This window comes from Mobula hypostoma, chromosome 6 (genome assembly GCF_963921235.1).
Source record: "Mobula hypostoma chromosome 6, sMobHyp1.1, whole genome shotgun sequence".
NCBI classification, from domain to species: domain Eukaryota; kingdom Metazoa; phylum Chordata; class Chondrichthyes; order Myliobatiformes; family Myliobatidae; genus Mobula; species Mobula hypostoma.
Genome location: NC_086102.1, coordinates 129992137 through 130012274, shown reverse-complemented (window position 1 = coordinate 130012274; position 20138 = coordinate 129992137). Strand labels below are relative to the sequence as shown.

The 20138-nt window shown below is 40.3% G+C and overlaps 1 protein-coding gene across 1 annotated transcript in view; it reads right to left on the bottom strand.

Annotated features, from left to right (window-relative positions):
• Nucleotides 1–983: 983 nt before the first annotated feature.
• Nucleotides 984–20138, bottom strand: part of slx9 (SLX9 ribosome biogenesis factor) — a 115770-nt gene continuing 96615 nt past the window's right edge. Inside the window, exons 5-6 of the mRNA XM_063051700.1 lie at nt 6543–6611; nt 984–1374 (exon numbers count right to left, since the gene is read on the bottom strand). Coding sequence (XP_062907770.1) covers nt 1257–1374; nt 6543–6611 — 187 coding nt within the window. The 3' untranslated portion in view covers nt 984–1256. The remainder of the gene's footprint in view (nt 1375–6542; nt 6612–20138) is intronic.

Here is a 20138-nt window from a genome sequence, read left to right as displayed (position 1 = left end):
TCTACATCTACAACTTGGTATCATTTTAAGCTAAATTGCCAATTGTGGTATCAGATTGGCTGTCCATCTCACTACAAACATACATCGTTTTTTAAACTTTGTGTTATCTTTAATTATAATTAATTCTAAAAGGACATGGGAGAAGTGTGATTGAGCAATTCATTCAGATTGACATCGGGTGGAATAAGTTACAATTATATGGATGTCTCTTTTTACATTAATCTCTCAATCTGGCATTTGATTTCATCCAACTACAACACCAGATAGCATAATTAAATGTATTGTTTCAATTGAACATGCATTCAAACACAAGAACTTGCTTACTACAATAATAAACATGGTGAAATGGGAAACTCCATAGGTTTAGCAATAGATATACTTCTACCATTGCCATCTTTTCTTTCCCTCTGTAGCGAATATCTCCAAGCTAAGAATAATTGACAATATGCTCTTAGAGATTAGTGATGGACTTTTCAGTATGGTGATAGATTATAACCAACCCAACTTGTTCATTTAGTACTTAATAACTGTGTTCGGAAAATTTCTGAGTGAATCATAAGCCATAAATTTGCCACAAAAACAAGTTTCCCAAAATACAAATCTGTGAAAATAAACCTGATTCTGAACTATCATTACATTAAGTTCAGTTGTTAACTAAACCATTAATCATTAACATTCTAACTTTCATTAACTCAGTTCCAGACATGATTCTGGATGCAAACCTTAGAAGAACTTGAGACACTTGGGATCTTGAAATAGAACTTCCAAGTACTGCAGTGTTTAAACTACATAGTGGCACTTAACAAAATAGCCAAAACTATATATTAATGCTCAATTCATGGGCAGATTTTACTTATTGGACAAGTTCAAAGAAAAATAAACAACCACTGCAAGTTTTCAGGAGTACCACAAAGAAAATCATGAGCATGTGCAAAAAGAATCAGAAGCTAACTAAAAATTGGAAATCAAACAGAGTTCTGGTTTTCAACCAACCTTTATTATATGTAGTATAATATATGTACAAAACATTTTCTAACATACTAAAATAAAAGTTCTTGCATTGCACATACTAACATTTATCTTACTTCCTGTTTGTCTAAGAAAACATGGGCACTGAGAAAAATAAAGTCTGAAATACTATCATTCAGCAACAATATTTTTAAACAAGACCTGACAAACACAGTCAGCTTATGAATTATTCCATGGTGTCCTAATCACTTAAACGTCCACTGGCAAAAGTCAAGCATTTCTGATCTTCAGATTTCATCTTCTTGCCTTATTCTCTTTCGAAGATGTTCACTGACTGCTGCCAGAGGGTCTGCCTTAAATGCAGGGTTCTCAATGGTAACTTTGAACCTAGCCACTTCTTCCTCTCTAGAACATAAAAATGCAGTGTTAGAATCTACATCAAAGGGAGTTTATAGAATGGTCACCATAATTCCCCACCCAATACAAGCCCCTCCCCAATACCACCCAATACCAGTCCCTCCCCAACCACAAACTACATATTTCAACCTAAAACTGGAAAATATTTCTATAATTAAAGCCATTGGTAAAAGAATTCAAGGTAAAATGAGAAATCAGTTTTTCACCCAGCAGGCAGGTGGGGTCTGGAACTTGCTGCCTGGAAGTATGGTAGTGATAGCAACCCAACTCGGATTCAAAACGTGTCTAGGTGTGCTGTGACCTGGAGGTCTATAGATCAAGGGCTGGAAGATGGGATTAGACTACGTAGCTCTCTGTCAACAACACAGTCCTCCTTGTTCCATTAATTTTCAATGATTCTATAATGATAATAACCATTTCTGTAATTCTGTCCACCAGCTATTCTGTTATCCTCAGGTCACAATATACATTTAATCAGCTGGCAGTCTTTTGACTTTTGACAAATAAAACTTTCTATGCAAGTTTATGTACAATGTAAGTGTCCAAATAAATGTATTTATATATTTGTATAGCATCAGTATATTAGTTATATAAAGTAAAAACAATGGTTTTGAGTTACTCAAATTGGTAATTATTAACTTGCAGCCTACTGGCAGCAGATCTACACTAATGTATACATTATCAGCTATTTCAACTGATGCCAGCCAGCACACTCAGCACCAGGCAGACAAAAGTACAATGAACTCATTACGTAATGTCTAGTTCCATTAATATGTGTAACTGAGAGTGCTCAGTTAATGATCCAGGAAGCAGTAAAGCAGAGGAAATTCCTGTGTCAACAACTGCCCTGCAGGAACTCAAAGCCAGTTTCTCAGAAAATTGAAGATCCAGCGCACTAAATGAATGACAATTTGGAAGCAAGGTGTGAAAATTTGCTGTTATCAGATATACCAATCCAAATATCCCATCTTTTATCCCTTGTTATTGGGGCACAGTCTGCACAACCTTGAAAAGGCACCAATATAAGCACCAGAATTCCATCAAGATTTCTTGGAGCCATTGATTACTATAGGATGCTGCCAATTTTTGTTACAAACACTTGTGTTATGATAACAGTTAATGGAATAATTTAGGCAACAGCTCAGATATCAGATTACACAATTTAATCAGACCTGATACCCAAAACTATTAAAAGCACCAAATAGGAAACCTGCCTGTATAATCTCAATGGAGAGGAAACTGCTCAATAAAATTATTTCTTTTTTTAATCAATCTCAAGAAGAAAGATGACTGAAAAAATAAGTCACTTGATTTATTTTTGCAGAAAAATATGGAAAGATTTGCATTGACACAGCACTTTTCATGATTTTAGGAATTATTCAATATTATATTTTTGGTTTACAGTACTGTCTAAGGCACAAAGTAGAGCAATTAATTTGCACACTAGAGTCAAAATAGGATTCAATAATAAAAAAAATGACTAAACAAATCTGTTGGTGTTATTGACTTAAGGACAAATGTTGTTAAGGCACAGCTCTTTTTCCAAACCGGGTGATACTTTCATCCTTGAACCACAGGGTTTCAGCTGAACATCTCATCAGAATGATTATGCCTTTAGCAATGCTCAGAAATGTATTGATATGGCAGTATAATCTGTATGCTCAAATCTCCAGTGTGAATTTACACACTAAACCTCTTTACTCAGACCCACAGAGATAAAGCTGGCATTTTCAGAACATAATTGAATGAATGATTAAAATGTAGACCACGGATACATCTGAAAATTACCTACTGAAGAAGAAAGCTAAGTTGTTGGATGTCACCAGCTGGATTGAGAAATGGCTTAACAGCACAAGGCTAGTGGTCACAATTACTGTAAATCAGCAGCTCAGTTGAAGAGAATGTGATGGAGCACTATTAATTAATGAAGACATTTATTCAGATTCAATTAATCATAGCGGTCAAACAACCTCGGGAATGAAAAGAGTCAATACAATTGTAATGGCTGAAGAATTTCTGATTGAGAACTTATGAAAGCCAAGATATAATACCCTGAAGTATTTCTAACCCATCATAATAAAAAGGCCCACGAGGTAGGATTTGATGCTGCATCCAGCATGGAAAATGAACCAGACCAGATGTGTGAAGTAAAAATAAAAGGAACTCACTCAAAGTACTCATAATAAGGAGACAAGCCTGATTTTGAGGTGCTGAGAACAACATATAAAACAATGGAAAACATAAAGGTTTGTTGAATGGAACGTAGGAAAGTATGTTTTGTTGTCAGGAAAGAATAAACTAAATGCTTGCAATATTCAACTGAAGAATAAGGATACAAGGGAACAAATGAGGGGAAGGAAAGGTATGTGCATCAAGTAGACCATGGTGCACTGCATTACAAGAGAGAATAAGTTGGAGTTAAGAAAGAAGTCAAAGGCGCATTTAGAAATACAAGGAGATATGGTATTAAGTAGTCTGGTAATTTAAAACACAGTTGCAATATATTTTAAGGAGTTATAAAAAGGCAAAATGGTTGGGATGAGTGGGTAATTAACAGATATACAAGACACTTGGGAGATGGCAGAAAATTTAAATCAGTTGTGCAGCTTGTAGGAGCCTCTGCCTCGCAATGCCAGAAACCTGGATTCAATCCTGGCCTCAAATGATATCTGTGTGGAGTTTGCATGTTCTCCCTGTGTCGATGTGAGTTTTCTCCAAGTGGTCTGGTTTCCTCCAACATCCTAGAGATGTACGGGGAAGTTGGATAATTAGCCACTGAAAATAGATCGATTGTGAGGCAGCATGGCAGAATCAGGGAGGAAGTTAATGTGAATGTATGATTAATGTCCAATTGGTATAAATAGATAGTTGATGGTCAGCATGAACTCCATGGACAAACATCCAATTTTCATGCTGTACCTCTCTTTGGCCAAATTCGTTTCACTTCAGTGTTTATTTTAGAGCAAGAGGTTGACATGACATTGGATGATGGAATGATTAACACAATGAATGCACAAACAAGAGGATATATTACATACTGAGACCCTCTGTTGGTTGCAGTCGGCCATGGATATTGCGTCCTAGCTGTCTATGACATACATACGCTAGGGCAGTACGATATGGAGAGTAAACTGTTGCCTGTTCAGAAGACTCCCCTTCTCCACACAGCTGATAAATCCAAAGGAACGGCAAAGACCAATACAGTTTGGCACCAGCAGGAGTTGCCAGTCAGCGTTGAACTCAGCATAGACTTACCTTAAGGACTCCAGCTCTGGATTTTTCCTTGGGGTTTACTCTCAAATCCTTGCCCATGAGTAGATACAGCTGGACTTGGGTATCAGAGGCTATTTGAGATGCATGCCATTGGGAGCATTTGATATGTAGTGGGAGCTTATCCCCACTACCTCCCCCAGCTATGCCAACCTTAAAGGAACCTACATATTATATTACCTAACTCAAAAAGAATAGAACTTTTCCAGATTTCCCATATTTTTAAAGAATCAGAACAATAGATAGCAGAAGCATTGCTATATACAGTATATTTTAATAAAATATCATGAAAAAATGAGGTGGATTGGCAGATAACTACTGTAATGACTAGATTTAAATAGAGGAATGTGACCTGAGAATGAAACATTGTCTTGTTCAACATTGGTGGTAAATGATGACATATATATTCTTTGATAATAAATTTACTTTGAACTTGGAACTTTGGATCAGTTGAAATGGCAAGCAGCATGTTGCTCCCGATTACCACCACCCCCGATGCTCTACAATAAACCACTGTAATCTTCTACAAGCCTTGCAACTCTCAGGCTTGAAAAGCATAAACACAAGAGATTCTGCAGATGTTGAAAATCCAGAGGGCCACACACAAAATGCTGTGTATGAGAGGAACTCAACAGGACAGGCAGCATCTATGGAGAGGAATAAACAGTTGACATTTTGGGCCAAGACACTGCAAAAGGACTCATCAGGTTAAAAAGCATTCCTGCTGAGCAAGCAGCAGGTCAAACCAAACTAATTTCATCGATTCATTTGAATGGCATCAAACACAGTGGTGCCATTCAAATCTATAGATGAAATTAGTTTCAACACTGGTCAATAATTGGAATGAAAACACCAATGCCCAGGTTCAGAAAGTAGTGGATACAGCAAAGTCTATCACAGGCAAAGCCCTCCCCACCATTAAGTACATTTACAGAGAGTGCTGCTACAAGAAAGCACCAAAGACCTTCACCATCCAGGCTACGTCCTCTTCTTGCTATTATCATCAGGCAGGAGGTACAGAAGCCTTTGGTCCTACACCACCAGGTTTAAGAAGATATTATCCTGCAAGCATCAGGCTCATGAACTAGCATAGGTAACTTCACGCACAACTCTGCTTACAGACTCACTTTCAAGGACTCTTTACAACTCATGTTCTCACTATTATTTTTATTGGCACAATTTGTTTTCTTTTGTCCTTTGGTTGTTTGTCAATCTTTGTCTTTTTATGTATTTTTTTGGCAAAATTCTATTGTATCCTGTAAATGGATGCAAGAAAATGAATCACAAGATAGTATATGGTAACATATATGTACTTTAATAATAAATTTAATTTGAACTTTGAACAATTTAAATTTTTAATCATTTATATTTTCCATTTTTTTTAAAAACTTGCACAAGTAAATTTCAATGTTTGTCAAAGTCAGAGGAATTGAAGCTGTCAAACTGGCACTGGGAATAAGGGTCCCACTGGAAGACTGGTCCAGGAGAGATACTTAAGTGAAATGGGACAGATGAGAAGTAAATGAACAACTGAAAATGTGTTTCATTATTTGGTCATTTAGTATATTGCATTTAGATAATCTTGTTAGGGTCAAATTGGCAGTGATTTTTTTCACTTTTGGCGAACAGTATTTTATAATGTTCACAGTGATCTGATTTTACAGTCCACAAACAGTGAACTTTCATGAAAATGATTATCCTTCACAATTACTGCCTTAATTATGTTACAAGTGTTTTATAAATGCCATTAATTTTATGTAACTCAACACAAATCCTTAGAAGATTTAATTTTCTCTCTTTGAAGGATTTAACCAAAACCTTTCTGAAATGTACAGGTAACAGTTGAACCTCCTCGATTTTTAATGTCTTCGAACAAGAGCACTTACATTAATTTCCGTTTTTGAGCTTGCTTCATCCGACTGTATTGTATTCTTTCAGGTTTCTTCTTTGCATTGCTACAAAATAAAAAAATTGTTTAACATTCTATGTAGCTTATAACTTAATTGAAACTATACAGATTGAGAGCAGGGATAGGCTACAGAACTCCTCAGACCTGCTCTGCCATCATGCAATCCAAATGAAACATCCGCTCTAGGTAACTTTTCAATCCCTTGCTTATCAAGAATCGATCATCCTAAAATAACATTCCAAAACTTTCCTTCTGAGCCCTCGGAGGGAGAGTTTCTAAAACTCAAATCTCAGAGCATAAATTTTACCTCCTCGCTGCCTTAAATGAGTGACCACTTATTTTCAAACAGTGACCAAGTTTAACCTCCTGTTGAAGAATAAACATCTTCTTCACATCCACTCTGTCAAGATTCCCCAAGAACTTGCAAGTTTCAATCAGGTTTCCCTGCTCTTCAGACTTGCAGCAGATGCAAGTCTAACCTGATTTGTCCAGCTATTGATGTAGAAAAGCGGATCTGAGCCACTTCTAATACTTTAACACCCTTCCTTGGATAGAGTGATCAATACCTTCAAGAATACCAGGCAAAGCTTATTAGACAGAATTAGAGCACATGATATTAAGGGTAATGTACTGGCAAAGACTACGGCTCGGTTAACATACAGGTTTGGGAAACTATAACTGTTGGAGTGTTACAGAAATTGTCACTATAGCTCCAAATGTTCAATTTCTACATCAATAATTTGGAAGAGGAAGTAAAGTGCAACATATCCAATTTTACTTATGATGCAAAGATGATTAGCAGTGTGAGTTATGAGAAAGAGTTAGAGAGACCTCAAGGGATACAGGCAATGTGAAATGTGAAGTCACCCACTCTGGTAGGGGAAAAGAATTACATTTTATTTATTTATTATATTGTTTTTCTTTGAGAATCCAAGTGTCCTCATAGATGAGGACTCATTGTTGACATACAGGTACAGCAATAAATTAGTAAGGTAAATATTAGAGTGGCCTTCAGTGCAAGATGAAATGAATACAAGAGTAAGGATGTCTGACTGCAATTATACACATATTCATGAGACACAACTGGAAAACAATGTACAGGTTGGATCTTTCTACTTAAGGACGGACATACTTTCAGTAGAGGGGATGCAGGTAATATTTACAAGATTGATTCCTGGGATGGAACTGTCCAAAGAAAGAGTAAGCAAGCAGGTCTCATACTTTCTACAGAAAAATAAGAGATGATTCCATTAAAACATTAATTTTGATGGAGATTAATAGAAATACCTAGGGATGAAACCTCTCCTGATAGCACGTCTGAAACAGCATTGGCCCTTCAGCACCAAGAATAGGAAAGAAATTTTTTTTGCCTGGAGGACGTGAAACCTAGAGTAAAGATTACACAATATGGAAATAGATTCTTCGGCCTACCAAATCTGGGTTAATCCCATTCACAATAATCACAGTTCTTCCAAAACTTTGCCTCAAACCCCTCAAGATTTTACCATACACCTACATAAAGGGATGAATTAAAGCGACTAATTAATCCACTACTCAGCTTGACCTTGGAATATGAGGAAAATCAGAACAGCTGGAAAATATCCAGATGGTCACAAGGAGAACATGCAAACTCTGCAAGGTCACTGGAGATGCATCCTATCCAGCTGTGGAGGTTTACTGTATATTACAGGAAGAGATCAACACATTTTTGGGTTCTATGAAAATCAAGGAACCTGGAGATAATAAAGGAAAACAATACTGTGGTAAATGATTAACTATGACTTTAGTAAAAGGCCCACTTCTACTTTGATTCCTTTTCTTCTTATGAAAAAAAATGTTATTTTTAAAATCTGTCTTGATGGAGATGAAGTCAGCTGTATTTCCTTTCAAATTTAAATTTTCCTCTAAATTCAACACTGGACAGTAAAACCTCAGAAAACCATTTACCTTTTGTAACGCCTTGGTAAAGGTTTCACTGCTAACAGTGTTTGGGTTATTGTTAGAAATAAGGGTGCTTGGGAATGTGGACATTTCAATCAGGAGAGAAGGCTGGGGGAGTTTTTTTTTCTTGCCTGACATCGGTGGGACTCTTGGTCTTTGTTCCGCAGGAGAAAACCGATTGTAGGATTCGCTCTGGAGGGAACTGTGATTCGATGGAGCCAAGGTGCGGGAGTCTATTGGGTATCGGTGAATATGACTGTTGGAAAATTTGAGCTCCAGCCTGTGCACAATTGACTGTTTAATCATAACAGGCCCTTTTTTACTTTTTTCCTTTCCTCTACTAACTCTTCAATAAGTTAATATTCATAAATATACTTCTTTTAATTGTATGCAGTGTGCGATCAGTTTTTTCCTGCATTGCGCTGTAACAGGGCAGCAAATCAGACAATATTCACACAAACCAGTGTGGGGGGGTGGGGCGAGACTTCCCAATCTCACGAATTTGGTGGGACCAGGATGTGTATACCCTAGATGTACGGGGCCGGTGAAAGGTAGGCTTCTCGGCATTGAGTTGGGAGACTGCCAGCGAAGGCTAACGAGCTATTTCCTGAGATGCCCAGGAAGAAAGGGGGTTTCGTTGTGGAGGCTCATCTGGGATTGAATTTGTTGGAAGCTGTGCGATTGCCCTGAACATTAATCAAGTGGGTTTGTGTTTAAGCCCATGTTAAACTATCGTCAAGTAAAGTGTTTAAGATACGTGGTTATGGACACTGCAGGGATTGGGCGTTGGTGCGAGTCAAAGGGATTATCTGTAGCTAATGCTTGTGTATTGAGTGGAGTGGATATTCATAGCCCAGATGTATTGTTGCTTAAGATTTTAAGTACCATTAAAGCAACAGGAACAGTTTCAATCATGGAGTGAAGGCTAGACAAAATGGTGGGCAAAGATTTCATTTTAGTTTAGATTAGCGCTGACGTAACGGGGCTGTACTATTGGGGCTGTCTGTACTTCCTGAGAAGAGGGGAGTATAGGCAAGGGTGCTGAATTGGAAGCTGAGTTTCGCGTAGCTGGGGGTGCGGAGACTTTAAATGACAAGTCGCTCATTTGTTCGGATCGAGGGGGAGGAGTGGTCTGATGTGGAAAGTCTAATGAGTACCCCAGAGAGGGATGAAAACTCTGAGTTGGTATCAGGTCTTACATCCCTGGCGAATAAATAGCGAAGTGCACCAACGGAGAGTCCCAGTTGTCGTAGGCTGAAAATGTTCTCGGGAATAACGCCCACACCCGAGGAGGAGGAGGAATATGAGACTTGGGCAGAGCAGACCTCTCAAATGCTGGATGAGTGGCAGTGCTCTGATAATGTGAAAAGACAGTGACTGGTAGAGAGTCTGACAGGTCCGGCTGCTGAAGTAGTGAGACCCTTAAAGACAGAGAACCCTTTGGCTACTTCTGCAGGCTACATGAAGATGAGTTATTAACTTCAAACTTTCCGCATTATCACTCAAAGAGTTGAACTGCACGTGTATGTAATGAGAGTGTCCTTGGACCTCCAGGTGGTCCACAGCAGGGCTGATGGATAAGTTCATGGTCTAAGGTAGAAGGAAATAAGTTATACAGCTCTCGTTACATGCACACGCAGGTCAACTGTTTGAGTGAAAATGCAGAAAGTTTGAAGTTAATAACTCATCTCCTTCTATCTTAGGCCACGAACTCATCAATCACCCCGGCTGTGGACCACTTCTGGAGGTCCAAGACGCTGACTTCTACAAAGAAGGGATCCGTATGCTCCATGACCACTGGACTAAGTATGTAAATGTAGGACAAATATAATGAATGTGCTAGGTTTTCTAAAATTGACTCCTTCTACCCTAGGCCATGAACTTATCAATCACCCCTCGTATAAAGTATAAGAGCAGGGATATGATGTTGAGGCTCTATAAGGCACTCGTAAGACCATACTTGGAGTATTGTGTGCAGTTTTGGGCTCTTTATTTTAGAAAGGATATATTGACACTGGAGAGGGTTCAGATAAGATTCACGAGAATGATTCCAGGAATGAAAAGCTTACTGTATGAGGAATGTCTGGCAGCTCTTGGGCTGTATTCCCTAGATGGATCTTACAGAAATATTCCGAATATTAAAAGGCCTGAACAGATTAGATATTGCAATGTTATTTCCCATGGTAGGGGACTCCAGGACAAGAGGGCACGACTTCAGGATTGAAGGACGTCCATTTAGATCAGAGATGCGGAGAAATTACTTTAGTCAGAGGGTGGCAAATCTGTGGAATTTGTTGCCATAAGTGGCTGTGGAGGCCAAGTCACTGGGTGCATTTAAGGCAGAGATAGATAGATTCTTGATTAGCCAGGGCATCAAAGGGTATGTGGAGAAGACAGCGGAGTGGGGATGACTGGAAGAATTAGATCAGTCCATGATTGAATGGCCGAGCAGAATCCCTGGGCCGAATGGCATACTTCTGCACCTATACCTTATGGTCTTTTCTAATTGGAGTTGAGGAACAGATTCTATACTGGATCACGTCTCCTCCAAACAGGCTTCGGTGTTCCCAGTTGGTTCTGCCTGAGAAGTATTGGAGGATTGTGTTGAAGATACTTCATGATGATTCAAGTCATTTGGGCTTTGACAAGACCTATGGATTATTGGCCAGAGATCAGCTCTACAGGCCTCCAATGAAGCCTGAGGTTGAAGAGTATTGCAAGTTGTGTATTTGATGTATTTGGAGGAAGACGCTGCCTATGAGGGTCACTCCATTATCCCCTTTGCAGAGTGTGGGGCCACGTGATCCAGCGTGTATGAATTTTCTATCCACAGAGCCTGATTCCAGCAACATGGCGAATGTCTTGGTTATTACGGATCACTACACCAGATATGCTCAAGCCTTCCCTACAAAGGATCAGAGGGCATCTACCATGGCCAAAGTATTTCATACATTATGGTTTCCCCAGACAGATACACAGCGATCAGGGAAGGGATTTTGAGAGTAGGTTCATACATGAGTTACTGGGCAGGCTTGGAGTTGAGAAGTTGACGACTATGCCTTATCAACCTCAGGGTGATTCCCAGCCCAAGAGATTCAACCGGAGATTGCTAGACATGCTCGGAACCGTGGGGATCAGCAAGAACAAATGGAGCCAACATATTGGGCATCTGGTCCACTGCTACAACTGAATACAGAATAAAGCCACCGGATACTCGCCATATTATTTGATGTCTGGGCATGAAGCAAGGTTGCCTGTTGACATCTGTTTTGCAACTGGCGGAGAACATTTATCACAGAAGACTTATCTGAAGTATGTGTCTGATATGAGGAGGGAATTGCAAATGGCATATGAACTAGCAGAGGTCTCTGCAACCAAGCAGAATCCAGAAAATAAGAGGAGGTATGATCAAAAGGTTAGGTCCTCCCAGCTGATGCCTGAAGACAGAGCGCTCATAAAGAATCTGGGGGTATCAGGGAAGATTAAGTTGGCTGACCATTGGGTGGCTACACCTTACATGGTGGAGAGTCAGATGCCAAATGTGCCAGTTTTCCCAGGTGAAACCAGTGGATGGGAGTGGACCTGTCAAGATTCTCCATTGGAACCACCTTCTACCTCTGGGACAAGAGGTATGTGTTGACCCATAGCCTGACATGGACCATACACCTAGTAAGAAGACTGCGACGATATGGGAGAACAGAGAGACAAGCAGCTGAAAGGTCTGGAAGGGACCTAACCACTGAATGTGGTACGGACTCAGAGGATGAGGAAATATGGGTGTGGTATATGCTACCCTTTGCAAACTCCCCAATAATGGATGAAGAGATTCCCAAACAACCCACACCAATGCGGAGGAAAGGTGGGGGACTAGCAGTGGGTAGGCAGGTTTGTGGCTGGACAACGATGGGAGACTGGGCTCTAAAGTGACTGGGCACGAAGCCGATCTTAGTCAAGGGACAAGAGGACCTGAGTTGTTGGAAGGCATGAGTAATGGACAGGGAGAGGCTTCTCCATGTAGACAGGAAAGATCCCAGGGAGTGTCTGAAACTGAAGAAATAGATGATGGGGTAAGGAGGTCTCAGAGAGTCAGGAAACCACTAGATAGGCTAGCCTATGTTGCACTGGGGGAACAGACTGTTGCACCTATTCCCCTAGTGAGATATGTCACTACCATTTACAAATGCCTTGGAGGTTCTATGATCACAAAATTCCTTTGAACACTATTATTAATGAGGGGATGATAAATTATTTCAAAGTCATGAGGACATGACTATTTTGGTGGGGGGGGGGGCGGAGAATATAACACCCTGGTAAAGGTTTCACTGCCAATAGTGTTTGGGTTATTGTTAGAGATAAGGGGTGCTGAGGAGTGTGTGTCATCCAATCAGGAGAGAAGGCTGAGGGAGCGGGGTTTTTTTTTTGCCTGACACCAGTGAGTGTCCTGGTCTTTGTTTGGTGGGAGATGAAGAGAGACGATGCTGGAGAGTACTGGTTGTAGGATTTGATCTGGAGAGACTATGATTCGGTAGTGCCAAGGTGTGGGAGTCTATTGGGTATCGGTGAATATGACCTTTTGAAAGATTTGAGCTCCATCCTGTGCACATTTGACTGTTTAATTATAACAGGCCCTTTTTGTTTCTTTTTCTTTTCTCTACCAACTCTTTAGTCAAGTTAATATTCATAAATTTACTTCTCTTAATTGTATGCCATGAGCAATCTGTTATTTCCTGCGATGAGCTGTAACAGGAATCACACAGCATTCACACAAAACAAGGCTTGGGTGGGCGAGACATCCCAATCTCATGGATTTGGTGGGACTAGAGTGCGTACACCCTAGTCATATGTGGCTGGTGAATGGTGGTTTCACTTAGAAAATGTTTTAGTTCATTTTACCAACACCATTATCAAGTAACTATCTAATTTGTTCAATTTTCCTAAACTTCTCACAGAGCCTTGCATATTTTTCAGTTAATCTCAAATCTGCTTCTACTAGCCTTTTAGACAGTGTATTCAAGATAATAACTTTGTGAATAACATTTTTCTCATACCAGTCTAGTTCTTTTGTCAAATATCTTAAAGCTGTATTAATTACATGCTGCATAGATAACAAAGCTTGAACCTATCCTATTTATGTTGTATTTGTTTCCCCATCCCGTTTGTCTGCCTTTATCATTGCTTTACTCTACCCTTCAAGGGAGAGGATCTAGTTCATCCATATAAACTCCTCATAATCAGTGACATAGAGTGCCAACTCAATTTTCACTTATCTCACAGCAATTGATACTTTGAGATTTTTTTTGGGATACACAATAAGAAATGCATAGCTAACCAAATGCACAGCTAGAAATTAAAAACGGATCTGATTGAGTTTCAATGCAGACTGGTGATACTCATCTCTGCATCTAATGTTGCTCTGGTATGGCTTTCCCATTGTTTATCTATTTATATCAGAAAATCGATCTTTTTTTCACATCATCAGACACCTCAACTTCAAACTGCACTGTTAAATATCCCTTTAGGCCCCCTTGTTCGGCAAAGACCAAGCTGAGTTTCACCATCAATTGTAGGTGTTGGGTCTTTTGAAGAACACCCCCAGCCTGAAACAACATACCCCACATTATTGAGAGAGGCAAAAAATGAAATTGATGGAGCCTTGAAAATGATGTTTGTTGTCCTCTCTGAGCCATAGACAAGGTTCCAGAAGACTACCAATTCACTAACGCTGTGCCTTTGTTCAAGAAGGAAATAAGGAATAATCCTGGGAATTATAGACTGGGAAATGCACATCAGTGGCAAGGAAGCTAATGGAGAGGATTCTTAGAGATAGGATTTATAACCATTTTGGGAAAAAATGGTCAGATTAGGAACAGTCAGCATGGCTTTATACAGGGCAAGTTGTGCCTTACTAACTTTATAGAGGTTTTCAAGAAGGTGATGAAGGGAAAACTGTGGATGTTCTCTTGATCCACGGACCTCGTGCTTAAAGGTATTTATCCGTGGCATAAAAAAAGGTTGGGAATCCCTGCTCTAGATGGATTTTCTTAAGACCACTCATGCTACTCTCATCCACAAGATTAAGGAACATGAAACCCAAAGTGGCTTGGCTGTTTAGATTCAGAATTGGTTTGCCCATACAATAGAGAGTAGTGGTCAATGGGACTTATTCTGGATGGAGGTCTGTGATGAGTAGTATTCTGCAGAGATCGATATCAGAAACACTGCTATTTGTGATATATATGAATGAACTGAATGAAAATGTAGATGGGTGGTATAGTAAATGTTGATGACATAAAGATGATGGCATTGTGGATGCTGCAGAAGAGTTGTCAAAGACTGGATATAATTTAGTTGCAGATATAGGTGTGCAGAAATAGACAGTGGAGTTTAATTGTGAGATGCTGCACTTTGGGAGATCAAATGTAAAGGAAAAGTTTATTTAATGCCAGAATCCTTAACAGCAATGATGTGCAGAGGGACCTTAAGAGCTCCAGGCCACAACTCTGAAAGTGATCGCACAAGTTGAAACAGTGTTAGAGTGGTATGCTTGCCTTATCAGTGAAGGCATTAAGTTTGAGAATCAGGAAGTTATCTAATAGCTTTATAAAACTCTGGTTACGCCACATCTGGAATACTGCATTCAGGTCCGGACACCCCATTTTATAGGACAAATGTGCAGGCTTTGGAAATAGTGCAGAAGAGGTTTATCAAGATGCTGCCAAGAAGAGAGGCATGTGCTATAAAGAAAGGTTGGACAAACCAGCGTTTTTTTTTTCTGAAGCAGCAGAGGCTGAGGGGACAACTGATAGAAGCTTATAAAATAATGACAGGCAAAGACAGAATAGGCTGAGGTATGTTTTTCCCAGGGTTAAAGTGGGCATGCATTTAAGGTGAGATAGGAAAATGGCGGGTGCCTGGAATGCGTTGCTAGGGGTGGTGGTAGGGGCAGATGTTTGAGAGGCTATTAGGCAGATGAATATGCAAAAAAATGGAGGGATATGGACTATATTCACAAAGAAGGAATTAATTCTTCAATTAAATATTATTAGCCGAATTAGTTCAGCATTGCATCATCCTATGTTTGATCAACCTCATAATAGTTTACACAAAAACCATTGGAAAATTTCTGCTCGATTTCACCACCAGTATATGTTCACAACACTTAAGAAACTTTATTTCTGATCCACTATTCACTAAATAGTATGTTTCTGTATCTCTATAAATTAATATTTTGGAATTTTAAAACATCTTTAGGGAAATGGAGCAGGAGCTGGATGACCTGCGGATCATTCGGGAGAATGAGGAGATTATAGATAGTAGCTACAGGGAGGTAGTTACGCCAAAGGAGCAGAGGACAGGAAATTGGGTTACTGTCAGGCGAGGGAAGAGGAAAGGGCAGGCAGAGCAGGGTTACCCTGTGGCCATTCCCCTCAACAACAAGTATACCGCATTGGATACTGTTGGGGGGGATGACTTACCTGGGACAAGCTGCAGTAGCCGGATCTCTGGCACTGAGGCTGGCTCTGCAGTGCAGAAGGGAGGGTGGAAAAAGAGGAGAGCAGTAGTGATAGGGGACTCGATAGTTAGAGGTGCAGATAGGAGGTTCTGTGGTCGTGACAGAGAATCCAGGATGGTTTGTTGCCTCCCGGGTGCTAGGGTCAAGGATGTCTCTGATCGCTTACATGACATTCTGAAGTGGGAGGGAGATCAGCCAGATGTCGTGGTGCACATCGGTACCAATGACATAGCAAGGAAGAGTGAGGAGGTGCTAGAGAGTGAGTATAGAGAGCTTGGTAGGAAGTTGAAAAGCAGGACCTCAAGGGTGGTAATCTCAGGATTGCTACCTGGGCTACGTGCTAGTGAGGGTAAGAATAGGATGCTCTGGAGGATGAACAAGTGGCTGAGGAACTGGTGTAGGGGGCAGGTGGGACCTGTACAAGAGAGACGGGTTATACTTGAACTACAGGGGAACCAATATCCTTTCAGGGAGGTTTGTTAGTGCTGTGGGGAGGCTTTAAACTAGATTTGCAGGGGGATGGGAACCAGAGTGCCAGAGCTGACAGTGTGGCTGGGGTGAAAATAAATGATATTAAAAGTTCAAGCAAATCCGCTAATAGAAAGGTTGTGAGTGGTGATAAAAATCTTCTGAGGTGTATATATTTCAATGCTAGGAGTATTGCGGGGAAGGCAGATGAGCTGAGGGTGTGGATTGACAGGTGGAATTATGACGTTATAGCAATTAGTGAAACTTGGCTACAGGAGGGGCAGGACTGGCAGCTTAATATTCCAGGGTTCCGATGTTTCAGATGTGATCGAGGCAGAGGAATGAAGGTGGGGGAGTAGCATTGCCTGTTAGGGAAAATATTACAGCAGTGTTCAGGCAGGACAGATTAGAGGGCTTGTCTACTGAGTCCTTATGTGTGGAGCTGAGAAACAGGAAAGGTATGGCCACATTAGTGGGATTGTATTACAGACCACCCAATAGTCCACGAGAATTGGAAGAGCAAATCTGCAAAGGGATAGCAGGCAACTGCAGGAAACATAAAGTTGTGGTGGTAGGGGATTTTAATTTTCCATATATTGATTGGGACTCCCATACTGTTAGGGGTCTAGATGGTTTAGAGTTTGTAAAATGTGTTCAGGAAAGTTTTCTAAATCAATATACAGAGGGACCAACTAGAGGGGAAGCAATATTGGATCTCCTGTTAGGAAACGAGTTAGGACAAGTGACAGAAGTCTGTGTAGGGGAGCACTTTGGTTCCAGTGATCATAACACCATTAGTTTCAACTTGATCATGGACAAGGATAGATCTGGTCCTAGGGTTGAGGTTCTGAACTGGAAGGCGGCCAAATTTGAAGAAATGAGAAAGGACCTAAAAAGCGTGGATTGGGACAGGTTGTTCTCTGGCAAAGATGTGATCGGTAGGTGGGAAGCCTTCAAAGGAGAAATTTTGAGAGTGCAGAGTTTGTATGTTCCTGTCAGGATTAAAGGCAAAGTGAATAGGAATAAGGAACCTTGGTTCTCAAGGGATATTGCAACTCTGATAAAGAAGAAGAGGGAGTTGTATGACATGTATAGGAAACAGGGAGTAAATAAGGTGCTTGAGGAGTATAAGAAGTGCAAGAAAATACTTAAGAAAGAAATCAGGAGGGCTAAAAGAAGACGTGAGGTTGCCTTGGCAGTCAAAGTGAAGGATAATCCAAAGAGCTTTTACAGGTATATTAAGAGCAAAAGGATTGTAAGGGATAAAGTTGGTCCTAGTGAAGATCAGAGTAGTCGGCTATGTGCGGAACCAAAGGAAATGGGGAAGATCTTAAACAGGTTTTTTGCATCTGTATTTACTAAGGAAACTGGCATGAAGTCTATGGAATTAAGGGAAACAAGTAGTGAGATCATGGAAACTGTACAGATTGAAAAGGAGGAGGTGCTTGCTGTCTTGAGGAAAATTAAAGTGGATAAATCCCCAGGACCTGACAGGGTGTTCCCTCGGACCTTGAAGGAGACTAGTGTTGAAATTGCAGGGGCCCTGGCAGAAATATTTAAAATGTCGCTGTCTACAGGTGAGGTGCCGGAGGATTGGAGAGTGGCTCATGTTGTTCTGTTGTTTAAAAAAGGATCGAAAAGTAATCCGGGAAATTATAGGCCGGTAAATTTAACGTCGGTAGTAGGTAAGTTATTGGAAGGAGTACAAAGAGACAGAATCTACAAGCATTTGGATAGACAGGGACTTATTAGGGAGAGTCAACATGGCTTTGTGCGTGGTAGGTCATGTTTGACCAATCTATTGGAGTTTTTCGAGGAGGTTACCAGGAAAGTGGATGAAGGGAAGGCAGTGGATATTGTCTACATGGACTTCAGTAAGGCCTTTGACAAGGTCCCGCATGGGAGGTTAGTTAGGAAAATTCAGTAGTGGATGAAGGGAAGGCAGTGGATATTGTCTACATGGACTTCAGTAAGGCCTTTGACAAGGTCCCGCATGGGAGGTTAGTTAGGAAAATTCAGTCACTAGGTATACATGGAGAGGTGGTAAACTGGATTAGACATTAGCTCAATGGAAGAAGCCAAAGGATGGTAGTAGAGAATTGCTTCTCCGAGTGGAGGCCTGTGACTAGTGGTGTGCCACAGGGATCAGTGCTGGGTCCATTGTTATTTGTCATCTATATCAATGATCTGGATGATAATGTGGTAAATTGGATCAGCAAATTTGCTGATGATACAAAGATTGGAGGTGTAGTAGACAGTGAGGAAGGTTTTCAGAGCCTGCAGAGGGACTTGGACCAGGTGGAAAAATGGGCTGAAAAATGACAGATGGAGTTTAATATAGACAAGTGTGAGGTACTGCACGTTGGAAGGACAAACCAAGGTAAAACATACAAGGTTAACAGTAAGGCACTGAGGAGTGCAGTAGAACAGAGGGATCTGGGAATACAGATACAAAATTCCCTAAAAGTGGCGTCACAGTAGATAGGGTTGTAAAGAGAGCTTTTGGTACATTGGCCTCTATTAGTCAAAGTATTGAGTATAAGAGCTGGAATGTAATGATGAGGTTGTAAAAGGCATTGGTGAGGCCAAATCTGGAGTATTGTGTTCAGTTTTGGTCACCAAATTACAGGAAGGATATAAATAAGGTTGAAAGAGTGCAGAGAAGGTTTACAAGGATGTTGCCGGGACTTGAGAAACTCAGTTACAGAGAAAAGTTGACTAGGTTAGGACTTTATTCCCTGGAGCGTAGAAGAATGAGGGGAGATTTGATAAAGGTATATAAAATTATGATGGGTATAGATAGAGTGAATGCAAGCAGGCTTTTTCCACTGAGGCAAGGTGAGAAAAAAACCAGAGGACATGGGTTAAGGGTGAGGGGGGAAAAGTTTAAAGGGAACATTGCGGGGGGCTTCTTCACACAGAGAGTGGTGGGAGTATGGAATGAGCTGCTAGACGAGGTGGTAAATGCGGGTTCTTTTTTAACATTTAAGAATAAATTGGATGGATACATGGATGGGAGGTGTATGGAGGGATATGGTCCATGTGCAGGTCAGTGGGACTAGGCAGAAAATGGTTCGGCACAGCCAAGACGGGCCAAAAGGCCTGTTTCTGTGCTGTAGTTTTTCTATGGTTTCTATCTGTTCTTACAATTTGAGAATTCATTATACTTATTTCAACTAAGCCAGTAAATTTTTTCCAACACAGCTGGAGTTTAATTTTACACTATAAAAATCTTACATAAACTCTTAACTTATTCAATCCACATTTAATATTTACACATTCTGACAGCAGTCTACTGTTTTTGGAAACTTTTCAGATGAAAAGTGACTGCAGCATTACCAACTTGCAGCATTCATACAACTCATACAATACTTCAAAAATTTCTAAAGAATGAAGACATTAAATATCTTCAGAACTACTCCAGAACTGCATGAACCAGGTCCTTAACTCTGCCACAAAATTGTTTAGCTTTCTATTTCACTGATTTGCACATAGCTTGTCAAACTCACTACATTCATGGGTGCATGTTAAATGTACAAAATTTTTAAAAAATAAGATTTTTCAAAAAGACATGTTGGAGTTTACTTAGTATCAATCTTAAAAATAGCAGCCTTGAACAGCTTTGACCATTTTCTTACAATTCAAAGTCTC